Genomic DNA, 17,351 nt, shown 5'->3' with positions numbered 1-17,351 from the left:
CTGAAACAAAAAATAATAAAAACAAGATCAAGATAGCAACGCAACAACAATAACATATAATAACATTAACAAAGTATTGTACAGATAATTACAAAATACCCCCGCCAAAATTGTGTTTTTGGCCTCTGGGGACATCAAAATGAAAAAGTAAATTGGTCCCGGGTCTAGGTCTTACCGTGCCACCTACGGTAATAGCTACTTCCCTATTGGGAAATTCGCTAAAATCTATTATATTATTAAAGTGATACAATCAAATGTTATGTAAACGGTTAAGGCCATTTACCAAATAAAAATATAGGCATATGGCATATCAAAATGAAGCTTAGAGTGTGTAGATTTTCCGAAAAGTATTGATATGAAGAGCTCCCTAAGGGCTCTGCCCCACAGGCTGATTTCCAAAGGGCTACGCCTTGCATGTTTTGGTAGTTATCATTTGATTAATTTAGTGAACAACAGCTGGCCAATGCAATTAAAAATATAGTTTGTTTGTTTACATTTTTGTTTACTTATTTTATTATCTATATATTTAATACGCTAGGCATATTTTTGTCATAATTGTTTTGGAGCGGCGGTGCTACCGATCACCATGTCCAAGGTGTCGTTAGAAAGGTCTTAGCATGTAGTTTTGCCATCAAACAAAAAAACTTTGAAATTCCATCAAGGCCCTGCCCCAGTGGCCTTCAAAGTCCCATGTTATTCTTAGGGAGAAAATGTTTGTTTATATTTGAACAGATGACCAATTATATTTTATATTTGAGAAATTGACACTAATATTTGAAACAGCTGGTAATACTAAAATTGTGAATAAAATCAAAACATAACCAAAAAAACTTTCAACATAATGGAGACTATAAGACGTTGACCAGGACGGCCAATAGGAGGAGGCTGACGAACTTTAACTGGTAGATGCGAAAGAAATACAAACAATACTACTGTCGTTGATAGCCGAATACAGCAAGCACCCTTCCGTGTGCTCTCCAACAGCCGCCTGAAGATTTCACATTAAATTTAGATCTGTTGCTTAAATTTCTGCATAAGCTGTTGATTTTGGAAGATAATGCGGCGGGTAGGACTACATCGGAAACAGAAGAGAGGAGATATTAGATGATTGGCAAATGCGTTGGGAGCAGAGTGTTTTATGTTAACGTTTTTAAGATAAACGTTCGGATATATATCTAACATCAGAGAGGGACTGGAACAAGATTGGGAGATGGGCCATTATGAAACGCAGTTTGTCACAGAACATGGGAAATTTCAAGGCAATTTTGTGAAGATTTCAGTGGAAAAGGAAGTATGTAGATAGATGTGGAGAAATAAAAACCACGAAGTGATAAAAACATGATGATGTGTCAAGGAAACAAGTGAGATGTTTAGAAAAGAAGCTAGGGAAATAGGAAAATTCAGGGATACATACAAGCGTTAAAATTTAAAAAATAAATAAACCAAAACTAAGAAAGAAAAGGAATGAAAACCTGTCCATGAAGGGGAGAGGAAAGGTTAGAGCGAATCTCAATGACCCCTATCGCTCAGGGCGGTATGGGGAAGGGAGTCGTGCTGTTAGGCTTTTGGACCCATGTGTCTGGAACCTAATGCGGATATGAGTAAGGCTATTTGTAGAAAACACTATTTACAATAAATTTTGGTTATATCGATCTGTTATGTACATCTTGAGTATTTCCATAATCTTTGAGTTGAATATTTTAAAGTAGGCTACCTAATCAGAAATTATGACTGTTATTCGTTTTAAAATTAACGCCTGTAATACTTAGCAATTGCTCGAATTCGAGCAACAGGTACACTAGTTTACTTTTATGTTCTTAAAATAAGTGCAGCAAATGGACAGTGAAGCTAAGCTGTTTGATACAAGTGAGTGATTAAAGGTGTTTGAAACACGATGAATATGAGATTAACAAACTTTGTATGTTCTTCGTTCCAAGAGGTTGTCACCGATCTTTAACAGATTGCAATTTCATTGAAAAGTATTAAAGTAAAGTATTAAAGACGTCGTGAAAGAGAGCGGTGAGTTCAGGTACAACCTCGGCCAAGCTTCAGGACGTAAGGTATGAAGGTTCCACTGCTTTTAACATCATTTCAGATGACATGTTCTCGAACTTGGGTCCTTTAAATGAAATAGAAAGTCAAATTTGATTAAATTAATTTAATGGTGGCTTCTGTTCACCCGTGAATTTGCGGGTAGAACCTCTTGTATTTAATAATAATTTGGATTTCTGAAAAAGCATGTAGATTTTGATAGTACAACAACAACAACAAATATCTCCTCAAGATTTAACAATGTTGTGTGAGTAGTTGTGAAGAAAAATTTACGTAAAAAAAATTAACCTGCTTAGGCCTACTGCATTCTTATGTTTACATGATAAAAATCATGTAAAAATCTAGCCGTCTATACTATGCCCGAAAGTCGAAAAAATCAGCCTGGGCTTAGAAAATCAGCCTGGACAGCCCGGGTGAAGAAAATCAGCCTGGGTAGCCCGGGTTAAAAAAGTCAGTCCGGGCAGCCCGGGTTCTGAAAATCAGACCGGGCAGCCCGCGTTTAGATTTTCTAAACCCGGGCTGATATTCTGAACCCGGGCTTATTTTCTTGTTCCGGGCTGATTTTTTCGACCAGGGCTAATTTTCTGAGCCCGGGCTGATTTTCTAAACCCGGGCTGATTTTTTCGACCAGGGCTAATTTTCTGAACCCGGGCTGATTTTCTAAACCCGGGCTGCCCGGGCTGATATTCTTCACCCGGGCTGATTTTTTCGACCCGGGCTAATTTTCTGAACCCGGGCTGATTTTTTACACCCTGGCTGATATTCTAAACCCGGGCTGATTTTTTCGACCCGGGCTGATTTTCTAAAAAATCAGGGGTTTTCAGTCTGAAGGAAAAATCAGTCTGATTTTCAACACCCGGGCCGCCCGGACACAGCCCGGCTGTTATTGAACCCCACGATTTTTTTATGACAGCCCGGGCAGGCCGGGTTTTGAATTGAAGAAAATCAGCCCGGACTGCCGGGTGTAGAATATCAGCCCGGGCTGCCGGGTGTAGAATATCAGCCCGGGCAGACCAGGTTTAGAATATCAGCCCAGGTTTAGAAAATCAGCCCGGGTTCAGAAAATTAGCCTGGGTTGAAAAAATCAGCCCTGGCAGCCCGGGTTCAGAAAATCAGCCCGGGCAGACCGGGTTTAGAATATCAGCCCGGGTGAAGAAAATCAGCCCGGGTCGAGGAAATCAGCCCGGGCAGCCCGGTTTAAAAAAATCAACCCGGCCGGCCCGGGTGTAGAAAATCAGCTCGGGCAGCCCGGGTGTAAAAAATCAGCCCGGGCTGATAAAATTTAAAATTTCTTTAACATTAAAGTTTAGTTGTATAATCAGTGGTCAGTGGTTGTTCTGGTATTGACTTTAGATTGAACGTATGTAATCTTTTCATCCTATTGACAACATTTTACAGGTTTATAAAACTTCATAAATAATTCAACTTTTTTTGCAGAAATGTAAAAGCTAACTTTCCATAATCAATATTTTGTTCTTGTAGTTTATTACTGTTGGTGGTCGCAGCTCTTCAGCATGTTCAGTGGCCGTCGGACCCAGCCAAGCGACAAGCTATGTTCAACCTTAGTGAGAAAACGACTACAAAAAAGTTGCTCTTACATATGATTCACGATGTTCTTCTGATGCCTTATGGGTAAAATTTGCCTTTTTTTTGTAATAAATTCTTGAAATTTTACATTTGCAAGTATACTGTAGAATCATACAAAATGGCTAATAAGTGATCCTGAAATAATAATATGCATATTATAACTAGCTGAGTGCCCAAGTATGTAATTGTTTAAGAAGCTTTCTCCAAAATCAGAAGTTTATAAGCTCAAGAATTTTGAAGGTTTGAAACCGGCCCTAGTTTCAGTTTATTGATGAAAAATAATGGCTTGGACCTAACAGTTAGGCCTATCTACTAATCAACATAATTAGGCCTAATACAAAAATAAAGATGTGTCGATGTGTGCATTTCCCATCACAGTCTTAGGAAGAAAAATATGTTATTTTACAAACTTAACATGGATACAGTGCTGTAATCTAATTGAGGAATTCTTCCATATTTCTTTCCAATCATCGTTTTTATATGAGCTTAGATGATAGATATTGGAGATTGAAAATTTTTTTATAGGCCTACATAGTTGTTTAGGGAATTTTTTTTTCACTGTTAACAAAATAATTCCTAAATTTTACAATGTTTTTCTTCTGTTTCAGATCTGGAAATGTACCTCCAGCACCTCCAGGATTAAGCCTCTACATTTATGACAAAATAACTACGGATCTTGGTACATCATTGACCCCTGACTATTTGGAACAGGTTAGGAGCTTTCGTTACAGTGTTCACAGAAATATTCAGACCATTCATTTTATTTTTCAGTCTTTAAAATCAGTGATTGTTAAATTATTGATTGGAAATCAAACAAGTAACAGCGAGATACCATTTTTTGCAGTAGGCTACATCATACACTGTCTTTTGTCACGTTTGAAGTAACATAGATTGTCTCATTCTGATCTAGACTCACCTTCTGTTCATATTCAGCACCAAGCATATGTCGATGTATTGAAGAATTTATACCTCAAATTCAATCAAACTTTGTTGACAACACAAATTAACTTTTTTGAACATCAGAACACTGTGTGTTATAGCTGAAATCAGGTGTGGTCAAGTTCCTCTCAAGTGACGTACTGTCCGATGGTGAGACGCTGTGTCCACTGATAGTCGGAGCCGCAGACGCTAGATATCCAGTTACCAACTCTGCTGAGCTCCAGCTACGCAAGATCATGGGGTTTGTGCTTTGTTCATCCAAACTGAACGATTTTATAACTATAGTTCAATTGTTAACTAGAGAATAATTTTTAAGTAACGCAAATTTTTATAGATTTTAGAACATAAAAAAAATTTTCTTCCTTAAAAATTATTAGACTATTCCTGTCAGGCTCCATATTGCCTAAGGCCGATAGATGAATAATCAAGGGTAACCAACCATATTTCACTTATATGTGAGCGTGACTTAACTAAAAGTTTTGATTTGAGATCCCAGGGCATATTTTTTTCAGATTCAAGGTTTGAAATTTCCAGATCTAGTTCATTTTGGTTTATTTTGTGGAAATCGTTAAGCTTATATTTCATTGACTTTTGGATGCTGGAGTAGACAATTCATTTTTATGGACTAGCTGTCGCTAAATTTTAATATAAAGAAAGATCATAGTTGAATGAACTAACGCACAGATTGTGTAAAAGTCAAAAATTTGATTTTCAGCCTTTGTTTTTGCTACTGAGATAGTTTAAAATATGTTATAGTGTTCTAATGAGTTATCCCATCAGTTTTGTTTGGTTTAAAAGTTGGCATACTTGTCATTAATCAGTAATTTATATCAGAACAATCAGTCAGGAATCAATTCTACTAAGTTCATTTTAATTTGAATAATACGGGAGTGGGATGTCTAGTACTATTTATATCCAATGCTAATCCTTATATATAATACGTGAAGGTGTTTTCTACGATACACTTCTCCTCCGTTAATAATGGACGGATTTTTACAAACGATGTATCAAAATTAAGTATTTTTTGTGTAGACGCCCCCTTTCACCAATTCCTGTCATAACAGTCCTCGGGCTTTGCCCCACAGGCCATCAAAATCCCAATGTATTTCATATGATGAAAAGATTTTGTTTACTTAAAACAGACAAATAATTACTATTAATTACAGCTGTTCTTAGTATACTCATGATACACACAAAAAGAGCATTCGTTTTCAGCGTGAGTGAGTTTTCAGTTTCAATAACTGGAGTGGAGTGATTGATTACATTATCTTTGATTTGACTCTTTTAAGTAATCGGAAATCATGATTTTAATTCGTTTTTAAATAACGCCTGTTATACTTTGCAATTGCTCGAATTCGAGCAACAGGTGCACTAGTGTCCTATCCTATAACTGTTGCTGCAGGAGTATAAACTGGGAGAGTGCTGCTGTATTGGCTCCACTGTACTCCGTGTATCTAGGCAGCAAGGACGGAGCTGCAGAGAACCATCGGGAGCCAGCCAGCACTCGGTTGCGACTCAAACTGCTGCCTTATCTGTGCAAGGCTCGAAAACAAGGCATACTGTGGCCGGCCAGCATCAGGGTGAGTTATAACAGCTGATGTTTCACCTATTTTGATAATTTGTAATTCAATTAGCTTACAATGCAATGCCCACGGTATTGGTTAACATTTCTTGTAAGGGAACAAAAGATTGTTCAGATTAGAATTATCATTACCCTTTGCTTTAGGTCATTAACAATCATTAGGTTACCATTTCAAAGCTAAGTAATTAGCCTATATTTGGCTAACTATCAGAAGTTTGCTGGTTTGATCCTGACAAAAGCCAGTCACTGTTTAACAGTTTAGAACTGGAACAGGCTGTCCTTAATGATTAAGCTTGTAATAAATGGTCCTGACTAAAGAAACTGTTTTTCTTACAAGTAACAAAGCTAGACATGTCATCCTGCCCCGTTCAACACCCACCTTGCATCAATATGCATTTTAAAATGCATACATAGTGTGTCACTGTCTGAGTAAATAATTTAAAGATGGGTCAACATTGCTTTTAAAGTTTAAAGTCAAAGATCACTCAAAGAAAATATAACTGCATCTTTGTCAAACAAAGCTAAACTGTAATGGTTAATCATTTGCTTCAGAATTGCTCTCTTTGTAGGATTAGTTGCTTTGCTTGTAATATTTCTAATCTATACCTGTGAATCGTCAATTGAATTCTCAAGGAACATAAATGGTTTTCAGTTTTCATCTAGAATTCAAATTAATCCGAAATCTCCCAAATTCACCTATATTATTTAATGTCTTTTAGGTGCTGTTTGACTCACTGTTTGGGGAAAACACTCACGCAAAACTCAAAGCCCAAGCTTTACAATTCTGCTCTGTCATCATACAACAGTAAGTTTGTACTAGATTATTGACCTTTAAATGTAGCCTACTACAAATATGTTTTTATCCAAAACTAGTTTGTTTAAAACATTTCATTGTGAAATTATATGATGTAAAATATAAATAAACTACAGCTTAAAACTAATAAATAACACTTTCTTATGCAAAATTTGTATTTTTTGCATAAGAACATTAATAGTGAATGGTGTAGTATATCCAATCCATATAGGTAAGTTTATAAAATAAAATAAAAAATGTTATGTATAATAACTATCAATATCAAGAGTTGTTTTTTCAGGTATCGGTATCAAGAATCGATATATTTTGGTATCCACACATCTCTAGTATTATGTTTGCAGAGTGAGTGCAGCTCAGTTGAGTGTTGTGGCCAAGGTGATATTGACATCAGGACTGATGAAGCTGATATCAGAGCCTGACACAGAGCCCTCCCTCAAGCAGCAAGCCTACCTCATCTCTGGCCAGCTGGTCAGCAAAGTGCCATCACTGGTCAAGCAGGATCTCAGTCTGTTGCAGTCACTGTTCTCAGTATTGTGTCAGGTAAGACTGCGTTCTGACACAACAAAGTGAGGCAATTAAGGGATAGTGAGGGATTGGGGGGGTTGATAAACTGCTTAGTTAAAAATGAGGATGTTTATGCATCATGGACAAATGTGTTGAATAAAACATTTCTGTCCATACAGTTAACTTATAGTTAAATAATAATTAAAGTGTGTTGCCGTCAGAACAATTGGATGTATGAAGCTTTATCTGACAACATCACAGGTAACGTAAAGGTTTACTTGTTAATTTTGATAATCCAGACAAGGCCCCACTAGAAAAAACAGGCCATGCTGCAGCGCGGGTAGCGCAACACTATGTCACAGTGGTGGATAGTTGTACTAAACTCTTACCATTAAAATCTTACAAACAGCCAGCTTGTTTATTTACATAAAACATATGGGAATGGTGATGGCAATGAATTTATCAATGAAATCCATCCACTAGTGTGACGTCATGGATCCTGCAGCATGGCCTGCTTTTTCTAGTGGGGCCTTGATCCAGAAGACAACATGACGTGATGTTTAGCTTTATGATTGTAGATTCAAAAGTTTACTAGATCTATGATGGTTTCAGTTTATGTGATCTAAAGTGGTTTGATGGTTAAAAAACTCAATTTACTAGTCTATTCATATATTTAGGTATGATTTGGAGTCTGTTGGTCCCTAATACATTTTCAGGTCGGACCAAGTTGGGAAAAAATTGAGCCAAGGCCAAGTTGAGGCGATCTTTTATTTTTGCGATTGCAGAAACCTGATCGAAGCGTGATTGAAAATTTATGATTTTTCCACAATTGAGGGTGTGTTCACAGTTTTACCAAATTCAAATTCAAATTATTTATTAACTCATAACATCTTTTGGAGTACAATGTACATAGATACTAGATAGGAGTTTTGTCAATATTTATAAAACTACCACAAGTGCGGGAGATGTTTACAATTTCACCATGACAGCAGAAAATTTTCATGATTTTACCGTGACTGCAGAAGATGTTCACAATTTTCAATAATGTTAGAGCTACTGAAACAATATTGTTTAAACACACTAATTGTAAAAAAAAAAATAAATAATAGAAAAGCCCCAGTTTTCCCTAATCTAACCACAAACCCGGTGTCCAGGAGGAAAACAATGATGTGCGTATGGCTGTGAGAGAGGCTCTGCTCACAATGGCGTCTGCATTCTCTGTAGACACAGCTGATCAACAGCTGTTACTGGCTCTGCTGACTACGCAGGTAGAGTCACCCTCCCCGGCCGCTCGTCTGGTAGCTGTCAGATATCTAGCCACTGTGTTCCCTCAGACACACGCACTCAGTAGAGTCTACCTGCTTATAGCTACTGGGGACAGGTAATGTACATGCTTTTGTGATTTTGCTTTATTTTGTACACTTTTGTTTTAAGGAATTTCCTATGTAGGGATTAAGTTAATACTCTAGGTATCAAGGTATGAACTATACTCGAAACTGATTTAGTTTTTTTTGTCCTATGTCCATTAGCGCAATTATTCAAGTTAAAATTTTCCAATATTAATTCAATTTGATGAAAAACCTATGTTTGTGTTTGTGCAAAGGAGTTTGCCAACCGGTATTATCAGGCTGTGGGATCGAGGTTTTATGGGGGGGGGGGGGGTTTTGGGGGGTTAATCAGTACCACAAAGATGATTAAGTACAATTTTCATTTTTGGAACAGTTTACTCATTTCTACAATTACCTCCAACTCATGTCACAGCCAGGAAGAGATCTCAAGTGAAGCGCTCAAGTCTCTGTATGGTGCCGGGTACAAGCTGAGTTCCGAAAGCAAAGGTGATTCGGCTGCAGAAGTCAAGTTCCCCGACTTTGTGGAGATGACGTCCGTAATGCTGGATAAAGCCAACACCAGAGAACAGAACATAAACACCAGGCTTATTGTCAAGAACCAGAAACTGGCTTTCAACTTGTCTGCTTACACTCAGGTTCGACTTTTGAACTGATTTGAATCATGATTGTAAGGTTAGATTGGTTTTGAAATGAATTTTCATGATTCTCAATTATGGATGTGACGGTTCTCCTGATTTTCCATACCACGGATACTTGGACACTGGTATCATTAGCAAGAATTGATTGTCAGAAGTCAATTTAAAGCTTTTAAAGCTTAAGTTAAACACTTGTTAATTAATAAAATAATATTGTACAATTTGAATGTATACAATTTTTCAATTATTTACTTGTGGTGCTACCATTCAAAGTGTAATTGAATACATCATACAAAGTTATTATCCGTTTGGTTGAATGTTTGAAAGTTCTTAGTGTTGCTGATGATATTATTTGTCTACCATAGATTGTCACATATCTGTCACTATGCTTGGCTGAGAAGTGTGGGATCAAAACAAATTGCCAGAGACTTCAACATCCGTTGGACTCCACTGTCCTGCTCGGAGAATACCTCAGAGAACTGCACGCCAAACAGAGACAGTTACTTCTTACCTACGTCGCGTTTGTGTTCAAACTAGTTAAAGCGGACACAGGTATGAATATTTTCAGTCTTGACATAATACAGGACATTTTTGTGTTCCACTAGGATTGTATGAAGTCAAGTAACTTTAAATCAATGTGTGTTTTCAAATGAATTAATACAACAGGTGATCTGTGGAATCTTATTGGGTGAAAATACTGAAAATAGATAGTCTTACAATAATGATCGATTTTCTATAAACTCTTTGTCTTTCTCATTCAACTTGAAGTAGTGCTTTAAACATTCATGGGATCAAGTTAATATTTTATGGTAATCTTTTAAACCTATGAGTTAATATCGTTCACTATTTTTACTAATAGCCTCAAAACAATTTAAGTTCTCAGTTGGTTTGGTAATGATATTATTAGTGAAAATAAAATAGTGAACCTTTTTAGTCAGTTAGAGGATAAAATATGATTAAACAAGACAGTCTATTGTTGAAGTGGTTTAGTAACAGTTAACATCAGCAATTTTTTTACATCACCAAGAGCATTTTAGTCAAGTAAAATTTGTTTTATGTGTTATGTTAACATCAATTGCATAAAACATTACTATTCAACTTTTTGTATGGGGCTATTTGTGGTATGTTCCCATTTAAACATTCTTTTAATGTAATATTAGAATTTATAAAACCAACACAACAGTTTTCCAACACAATGCATGTTCCAGGGGTAGTACCAGTATCTTGCCTGTTAGAGTTGGTAGGAGCAATACCAGAGCTTTTGGCCACTAACTTCACCCAGGAACTTCCTTGGTTTAAGGTACGTACTGAAACATTTGTATGCATGAGAGGGAGAGGTACTTGTAGTGATTGACCACTATCCTGAAGGTAGGGTTCAAATCCCGGAGTCACCTGGAGCCTTTAACAATGTGATAATGTTAAGACTCTGTTAAGAGTCCTCCCTAAGCTGTACAGTAGGCCAACTTGTTTAAAAGAAAAGATAGGAACAGCTTTCTATGTTAGGGAATTTCCCTATAGGGAAATAGCTATTATCGTAGGTGGCATGGTAAGACCTTTTGATTTTGATATTTCGTCCTAAGATCATTGTTGAGTTTTATGACTTTTTGTTGTGGTTTGTGTTTGTCATGTACTATAATTTTCTCTTGTTAGCTAGCTAAACTCTATCCCAAAAAAAATCCTCATCAGCCACTTGGGTTTTCTTTAAAATATAACTTTACACTTTTAGACTGTGCAACATGAAAAATGGTATTTTAATTTTACGGAGTGTTTTAACTATTTATAACCAAATGGATAAAATGAAAAATACTTTATTCCATCAAAAACTCAAAGGATATTTTTTGTGGGTAAGAATAATGTCTCATTAATTTATATCAGTCCAACTTATCATCTATTTCAGAAACTGCTGAGCGACTCCAGAGAAGACCTGAGGGACGTGGTGGCACAACTGTACGGCTGTGTGGCTGGTTTCACTGGTGCCAACGTCAGTGAGCTATCAGCTGTTCTATCAGCTGACAACAAGGACCTTGAGACAGTCCACGGTCATCTTTTGGCCACTGGCTACACTGTGGAGAGGACTGTGGTGTGTCAGGGCAATGTCAACAGTCAGCAGTACGAAACACCCGTCCGTACACTTGGTAACTGTCAGGTTCATGATTAGGCATAATTATTTTGTAATGTGTGCTCACATTTTAAGGACTTTCGTGAGAAAGGCTTACCTAAATGGGAAAGAATCCATTTTGCCACCAGCAACACAAAATTTAACACTGCACAATAGTTATTGGAATATTCACACTAACAGTAGGCCTGACAGCTGAAAATGCAGCATTTTCAACCTACTTGAATTTTGGAAACCAGGATTACTTAGACCTATGATTAAATATGAACTATGTGAATTATGTAGTTTGGGTAAAAGACTGTAAACAATAAGTAAATATTGTAAGAGATTGGAAAATATTATATTCTGAATATTAACCAAGAAGTCTAACAAAGGTTAGCTTATTCTCATTTTGTGTCGTAATGTAGTGTTTTGTGTAGATTATGTTGAAAAATGTCCACAATAATCTATAAAATAACGTAGATTTTGTTAACACAAATCTTCTGTCAAAACACAATTTTCTTTTTCAGTTTGCGCTATAGTTTTATTATACTAGCCTATCCATAACATTCTGTAATCTTAATCATATGTTTGCCAATAAATTTTAATTGAACAACTTTGTGTTGTTGCACAGTGTCTTTCTTGGACCACAGCAATGTGATGGTGGTAGGAGCTGCCTGCACGGCCCTGGCAGAGATAGCCAGAGTGTTGCCGCTGCCTCTAGAAGACACCAAGACTAACAGTCTACAGACGCCAGGGCTACAGGATGTCGTGGACAAGCTGCTTGATAACATCACATCAACCAAACTCACATCCAAGGTAATTTGACTAACTAATTGGTAACTCTGTAGTAATTGCACTTTATACAAGTTTCAGTTTAGTGTTTGACCAGGATAAAAAATTCTGAATCTCATAAGATTTGAGGATAGTTACTCCATTAAGTAAGGGACCGCTGTCGTTTCTTGATTGACTCGCAAAGGAGAAAGGAATGGTGCTTATAGAGTAGTCGTTTGCAGGTCTTCGTTTTTACAATTTAACAATTCAAGTACTTTATTTATGGCATGAACTAGTTTACAATATGATTAACCTAATTCGTTACAAGTATTTTTACAATTGACAGGATGACATCCTACATTACAATAAAGCAAACAAAAACATATTTACAATTCGCAAGGTTCAAAAGCCTAGAAATGCATAACCTACTTGAGTAACATTGAAAGATAAGTGGTGTAAAAAAGGCAGCAAACAAAACAATAAAAAAAAACTATAGGAACAAATCTGTGTGAAATTAATGAGCAAATTTGTGAAAAAAAATACAAAAATGCAACAAAGAAAAAAATTTACAGTTTACAACGTTAAGAGAAGACAACAAGAATTAGCTGTCTGATAGTTAATGCTATGACTCAATGATTTTGTGTTTTCTTTTTTCTTGTATAGAGAATACAGAAGGAGAAGAATATTTATTTGGCAAGAATGTTAAATTTAGTGGTTGATAGTGATAGTTTTCAATGTCAATGTCAAATAGTGGCAAGTCAATAGATATTTGTGTAATAATAGCTCAAAGTATGTCATTGCCACTCAAGAACAGCTGTAGATGGCTTAAGCTTCATGCCGCCATACATTTCGAGTGCGGCATGACTATTTGTGTTTTTTGTCATTACTTGAAATACAAGACTTTTCCTACCACCATAATCAACTTATAATACACACAGAATAACTTTTTAGTTGTATACAAAATGTAATAAAGGTCTGTCCTATATATTTCTTCAACAGTGAAATCAGCCAGTTTAGCGAGCAGGAATGGTCATTCCCTCTTGCAAACGTGGGCAGTAATGAGTAAAGCGGAAATGCGCTATTTGGCATATTGTTTACAGGTGTGGCAAGGTGATAATTTCCAAGCAGGTAGGAAAATAATATTGTGACTCTGTAATTTGGTGATATTTTTACCATCCGAGTCACACTAAGCAAGGATAATAAATCAAATATAATGGTAGTAAAAAAATGTTTTCAATAACCTTTCTTATGTTTCAGGTTAAGGAAAGATCATGTAGAGCGACTGGAATGCTTTGTTTATCAGACAAATTCTCTCTAAGGCAGAAGATTATAGACTTTTTCCTGGACAATGCTAAAGAGGTAAGTTTGATTAATTTTGACTTCAATAACTTGATAAGTTTTTAACTCTTTCTTAAATTTCCTTAGATATATCTTGGAATGAACAATTTTACTAAAGCTTCAACGTGAAGTCAATTTAAAAAGATTACAGTTGGAAGGCATCATATTTTAGTTGCTTTAACCATTGTTTTGAAAGGTTCATGGTTGAAGAAGAGTAGGGAAATTATATAGGAAACCCCAAACTCAACATTTCCTTACATAAATGTTGCATAACCTAAACCTTATAGTTTTTCTCTGTCCATCTTTCCTATAGAGTTTTCTTCAATTATGAACCTTTCAAAACCATGGCCTGTCTGTTCTAGATCAAGGATGTGGAAATACAACTGAGTGTAGGAGAGGCATTGGTGTGTTGTGTGCTGGGTCCTGCATCTCCTCTCAGACATGACCTGTGGACAGGAGTGAGGGCAGCAGCAGTGACTGGCTATGACCCTGAGCCTATGTGTGCAGTAGAATCTATGTTACTGTCTGTTCTAGATCAAGGATGTGGAAATACAACTGAGTGTAGGAGAGGCATTGGTGTGTTGTGTGCTGGGTCCTGCATCTCCTCTCAGACATGACCTGTGGACAGGAGTGAGGGCAGCAGCAGTGACTGGCTATGACCCTGAGCCTATGTGTGCAGTAGACTCTATGTTACTGTCTGTTCTAGATCAAGGATGTGGAGATACAACTGAGTGTAGGAGAGGCATTGGTGTGTTGTGTGCTGGGTCCTGCATCTCCTCTCAGACATGACCTGTGGACAGGAGTGAGGGCAGCAGCAGTGACTGGCTATGACCCTGAGCCTGTGTGTGCAGTAGACTCTATGTTACTGTCTGTTCTAGATCAAGGATGTGGAAATACAACTGAGTGTAGGAGAGGCATTGGTGTGTTGTGTGCTGGGTCCTGCATCTCCTCTCAGACATGACCTGTGGACAGGAGTGAGGGCAGCAGCAGTGACTGGCTATGACCCTGAGCCTGTGTGTGCAGTAGACTCTATGTTACTGTCTGTTCTAGATCAAGGATGTGGAAATACAACTGAGTGTACGAGAGGCATTGGTGTGTTGTGTGCTGGGTCCTGCATCTCCTCTCAGACATGACCTGTGGACAGGAGTGAGGGCAGCAGCAGTGACTGGCTATGACCCTGAGCCTGTGTGTGCAGTAGACTCTATGTTACTGTCTGTTCTAGATCAAGGATGTGGAGATACAACTGAGTGTAGGAGAGGCACTGGTGTGTTGTGTGCTGGGTCCTGCATCTCCTCTCAGACATGACCTGTGGACAGGAGTGAGGGCAGCAGCAGTGACTGGCTATGACCTTGAGCCTGTGTGTGCAGTAGACTCTATGTTACTGTCTGTTCTAGATCAAGGATGTGGAGATACAACTGAGTGTAGGAGAGGAACTGGTGTGTTGTGTGCTGGGTCCTGCATCTCCTCTCAGACATGACCTGTGGACAGGAGTGAGAGCAGCAGCAGTGACTGGCTATGACCCTGAGCCTGTGTGTGCAGTAGACTCTATGTTACTGTCTGTTCTAGATCAAGGATGTGGAGATACAACTGAGTGTAGGAGAGGCATTGGTGTGTTGTGTGCTGGGTCCTGCATCTCCTCTCAGACATGACCTGTGGACAGGAGTGAGGGCAGCAGCAGTGACTGGCTATGACCCTGAGCCTGTGTGTGCAGTAGACTCTATGTTACTGTCTGTTCTAGATCAAGGATGTGGAGATACAACTGAGTGTAGGAGAGGAGCTGGTGTGTTGTGTGCTGGGTCCTGCATCTCCTCTCAGACATGACCTGTGGACAGGAGTGAGGGCAGCAGCAGTGACTGGCTATGACCTTGAGCCTGTGTGTGCAGTAGACTCTATGTTACTGTCTGTTCTAGATCAAGGATGTGGAGATACAACTGAGTGTAGGAGAGGCATTGGTGTGTTGTGTGCTGGGTCCTGCATCTCCTCTCAGACATGACCTGTGGACAGGAGTGAGGGCAGCAGCAGTGACTGGCTATGACCCTGAGCCTGTGTGTGCAGTAGACTCTATGTTACTGTCTGTTCTAGATCAAGGATGTGGAAATACAACTGAGTGTAGGAGAGGCATTGGTGTGTTGTGTGCTGGGTCCTGCATCTCCTCTCAGACATGACCTGTGGACAGGAGTGAGGGCAGCAGCAGTGACTGGCTATGACCCTGAGCCTGTGTGTGCTGCTGTGCTGCAAAAGCTACTGACGGACATCCTACCCATCCCACACCCTCACGCCAGGCAGGTACGCCTATTCTTTTTGCTTTTATTTTATCACAAAAAACTTTGTTTACCAATATCGTGTTTGCATTATTAGCATACAACAAATTATTTTGTAGCCTTGTATTTTACTACTTTATTTATTCCAAAAGGTATAAAGGTTTCATTAATTTTTTTTTCAGATAGATTTTGTAATGTTTAGTAATAAACTGTTTTCTTTATATTTTTTATTAGTGGCTCTAAAAAAAGAACTAATACAGTACCTAAATTATGTTGCAATTAGTGATAGAAGTAATTGTTAAATTTGCTAACCAGCAAATTGTACAGCAGTAAACCAGCAGTAATTGTAACCAGTCTAATCTGCAAATATTTTGTCTCCTAACTTTAACCCGGTATTGGGGGTAATTAGAACACCAAACAAGCTTGGACCTTACAAGGAATTCAAATTCAAAGTGCTTTTTGTCATATTGTAAACCTTGGATTAAGAAAAGACTTGCGACTGTACATATTTCTTGCTCGCATTAATGATCTTTGTTAGGTAAAAGTACAAGGCCAGGGGGGCAACCCGTACCAGAACATTCACAAATAATAATTACTGTAATATTAGGCCTACAATATATTGTAAAATATATTGACTGGCTGGGTAGCTGTGTAGTTATGATGTTTGCTAACAATTAAAAGGCCGCTGGTTCGATCCTGAGAAAAGTCTGTAGCTTTTAGATGGTTCGAACAAAACTAGATCCGGCTGTTCCCGATCATTGGGTTTTAAATAAATTATCCTGGCTAATGAAACAGCTGATCTTTGTCAGCAACAAAGCTACACAGATCATCTCACACCATTCTACACCCATTTTTCACTTATATTTAGGTTAAAATTCGCACACACATAGGTAGCATCCCCATCTCAATGATTGATAATTGATACAATGGATCATAAAAAATAAAAAAATAATTCTAATGCATGTAGTAATAATAAAAATCTTGATTGGTTTTTGGTTTAGTTATCTTTTTCACAATCTGATCTGTTGGATCTGCTGTGTTTAGTCCTGCTGTATGTGGCTGTTGGCAATGCTGAAACATTGTGGTAACCTACAAGCAACAAAACAGCGTTTGATGGCTTTGCAATCTGGTTTTATGGACCTTCTCTCTGAAAACAATGGTGGGTCTCTTTGTTTTATTTTTTTAGATTACAATATTGAATAATTTCAGGGAGGTAAAATAATTTAACTTTTACCGGAAATAACTTATCAAAGAATTATAATCCAACCACAAACTTTAATGTAATGTTAAAGAATCAAGGTTTGGATAACAGGGATTATATTCCATCTATATGGAGCAGCTGTTGCAACTTTTGGTCAAGAATGAATCGAGGATGAATGAATAATTCTATTTATTTGAAACGTATTACCTTTTAGAACATT

The 17,351-nt window shown here is 37.7% G+C and overlaps 1 protein-coding gene across 1 annotated transcript in view; it reads left to right on the top strand.

Annotated features, from left to right (window-relative positions):
• Nucleotides 1–17,351, top strand: part of LOC128995666 (proteasome adapter and scaffold protein ECM29) — a 43,515-nt gene that overhangs the window by 7,851 nt on the left and 18,313 nt on the right. The window contains exons 5-28 of the mRNA XM_054420683.1: nt 3,535–3,684; nt 4,248–4,350; nt 4,680–4,819; nt 5,981–6,158; nt 6,880–6,965; nt 7,316–7,514; nt 8,633–8,859; nt 9,240–9,462; nt 9,828–10,014; nt 10,671–10,762; nt 11,360–11,597; nt 12,192–12,376; nt 13,589–13,690; nt 14,032–14,175; nt 14,376–14,510; nt 14,548–14,682; nt 14,720–14,854; nt 14,892–15,026; nt 15,064–15,198; nt 15,236–15,370; nt 15,408–15,542; nt 15,580–15,714; nt 15,752–15,955; nt 16,975–17,089. Coding sequence (XP_054276658.1) covers nt 3,535–3,684; nt 4,248–4,350; nt 4,680–4,819; nt 5,981–6,158; nt 6,880–6,965; nt 7,316–7,514; nt 8,633–8,859; nt 9,240–9,462; nt 9,828–10,014; nt 10,671–10,762; nt 11,360–11,597; nt 12,192–12,376; nt 13,589–13,690; nt 14,032–14,175; nt 14,376–14,510; nt 14,548–14,682; nt 14,720–14,854; nt 14,892–15,026; nt 15,064–15,198; nt 15,236–15,370; nt 15,408–15,542; nt 15,580–15,714; nt 15,752–15,955; nt 16,975–17,089 — 3,653 coding nt within the window. The remainder of the gene's footprint in view (nt 1–3,534; nt 3,685–4,247; nt 4,351–4,679; nt 4,820–5,980; nt 6,159–6,879; nt 6,966–7,315; nt 7,515–8,632; nt 8,860–9,239; nt 9,463–9,827; nt 10,015–10,670; nt 10,763–11,359; nt 11,598–12,191; nt 12,377–13,588; nt 13,691–14,031; nt 14,176–14,375; nt 14,511–14,547; nt 14,683–14,719; nt 14,855–14,891; nt 15,027–15,063; nt 15,199–15,235; nt 15,371–15,407; nt 15,543–15,579; nt 15,715–15,751; nt 15,956–16,974; nt 17,090–17,351) is intronic.

The sequence above is a fragment of the Macrosteles quadrilineatus genome, unplaced genomic scaffold (assembly GCF_028750875.1).
Source record: "Macrosteles quadrilineatus isolate MER2022 unplaced genomic scaffold, UCM_ALF_1.0 Scaffold_5__1_contigs__length_97177068, whole genome shotgun sequence".
NCBI classification, from domain to species: domain Eukaryota; kingdom Metazoa; phylum Arthropoda; class Insecta; order Hemiptera; family Cicadellidae; genus Macrosteles; species Macrosteles quadrilineatus.
Note: the sequence above shows the minus strand (reverse complement) of the source record. Positions and strands in the feature narration are given on the sequence as shown.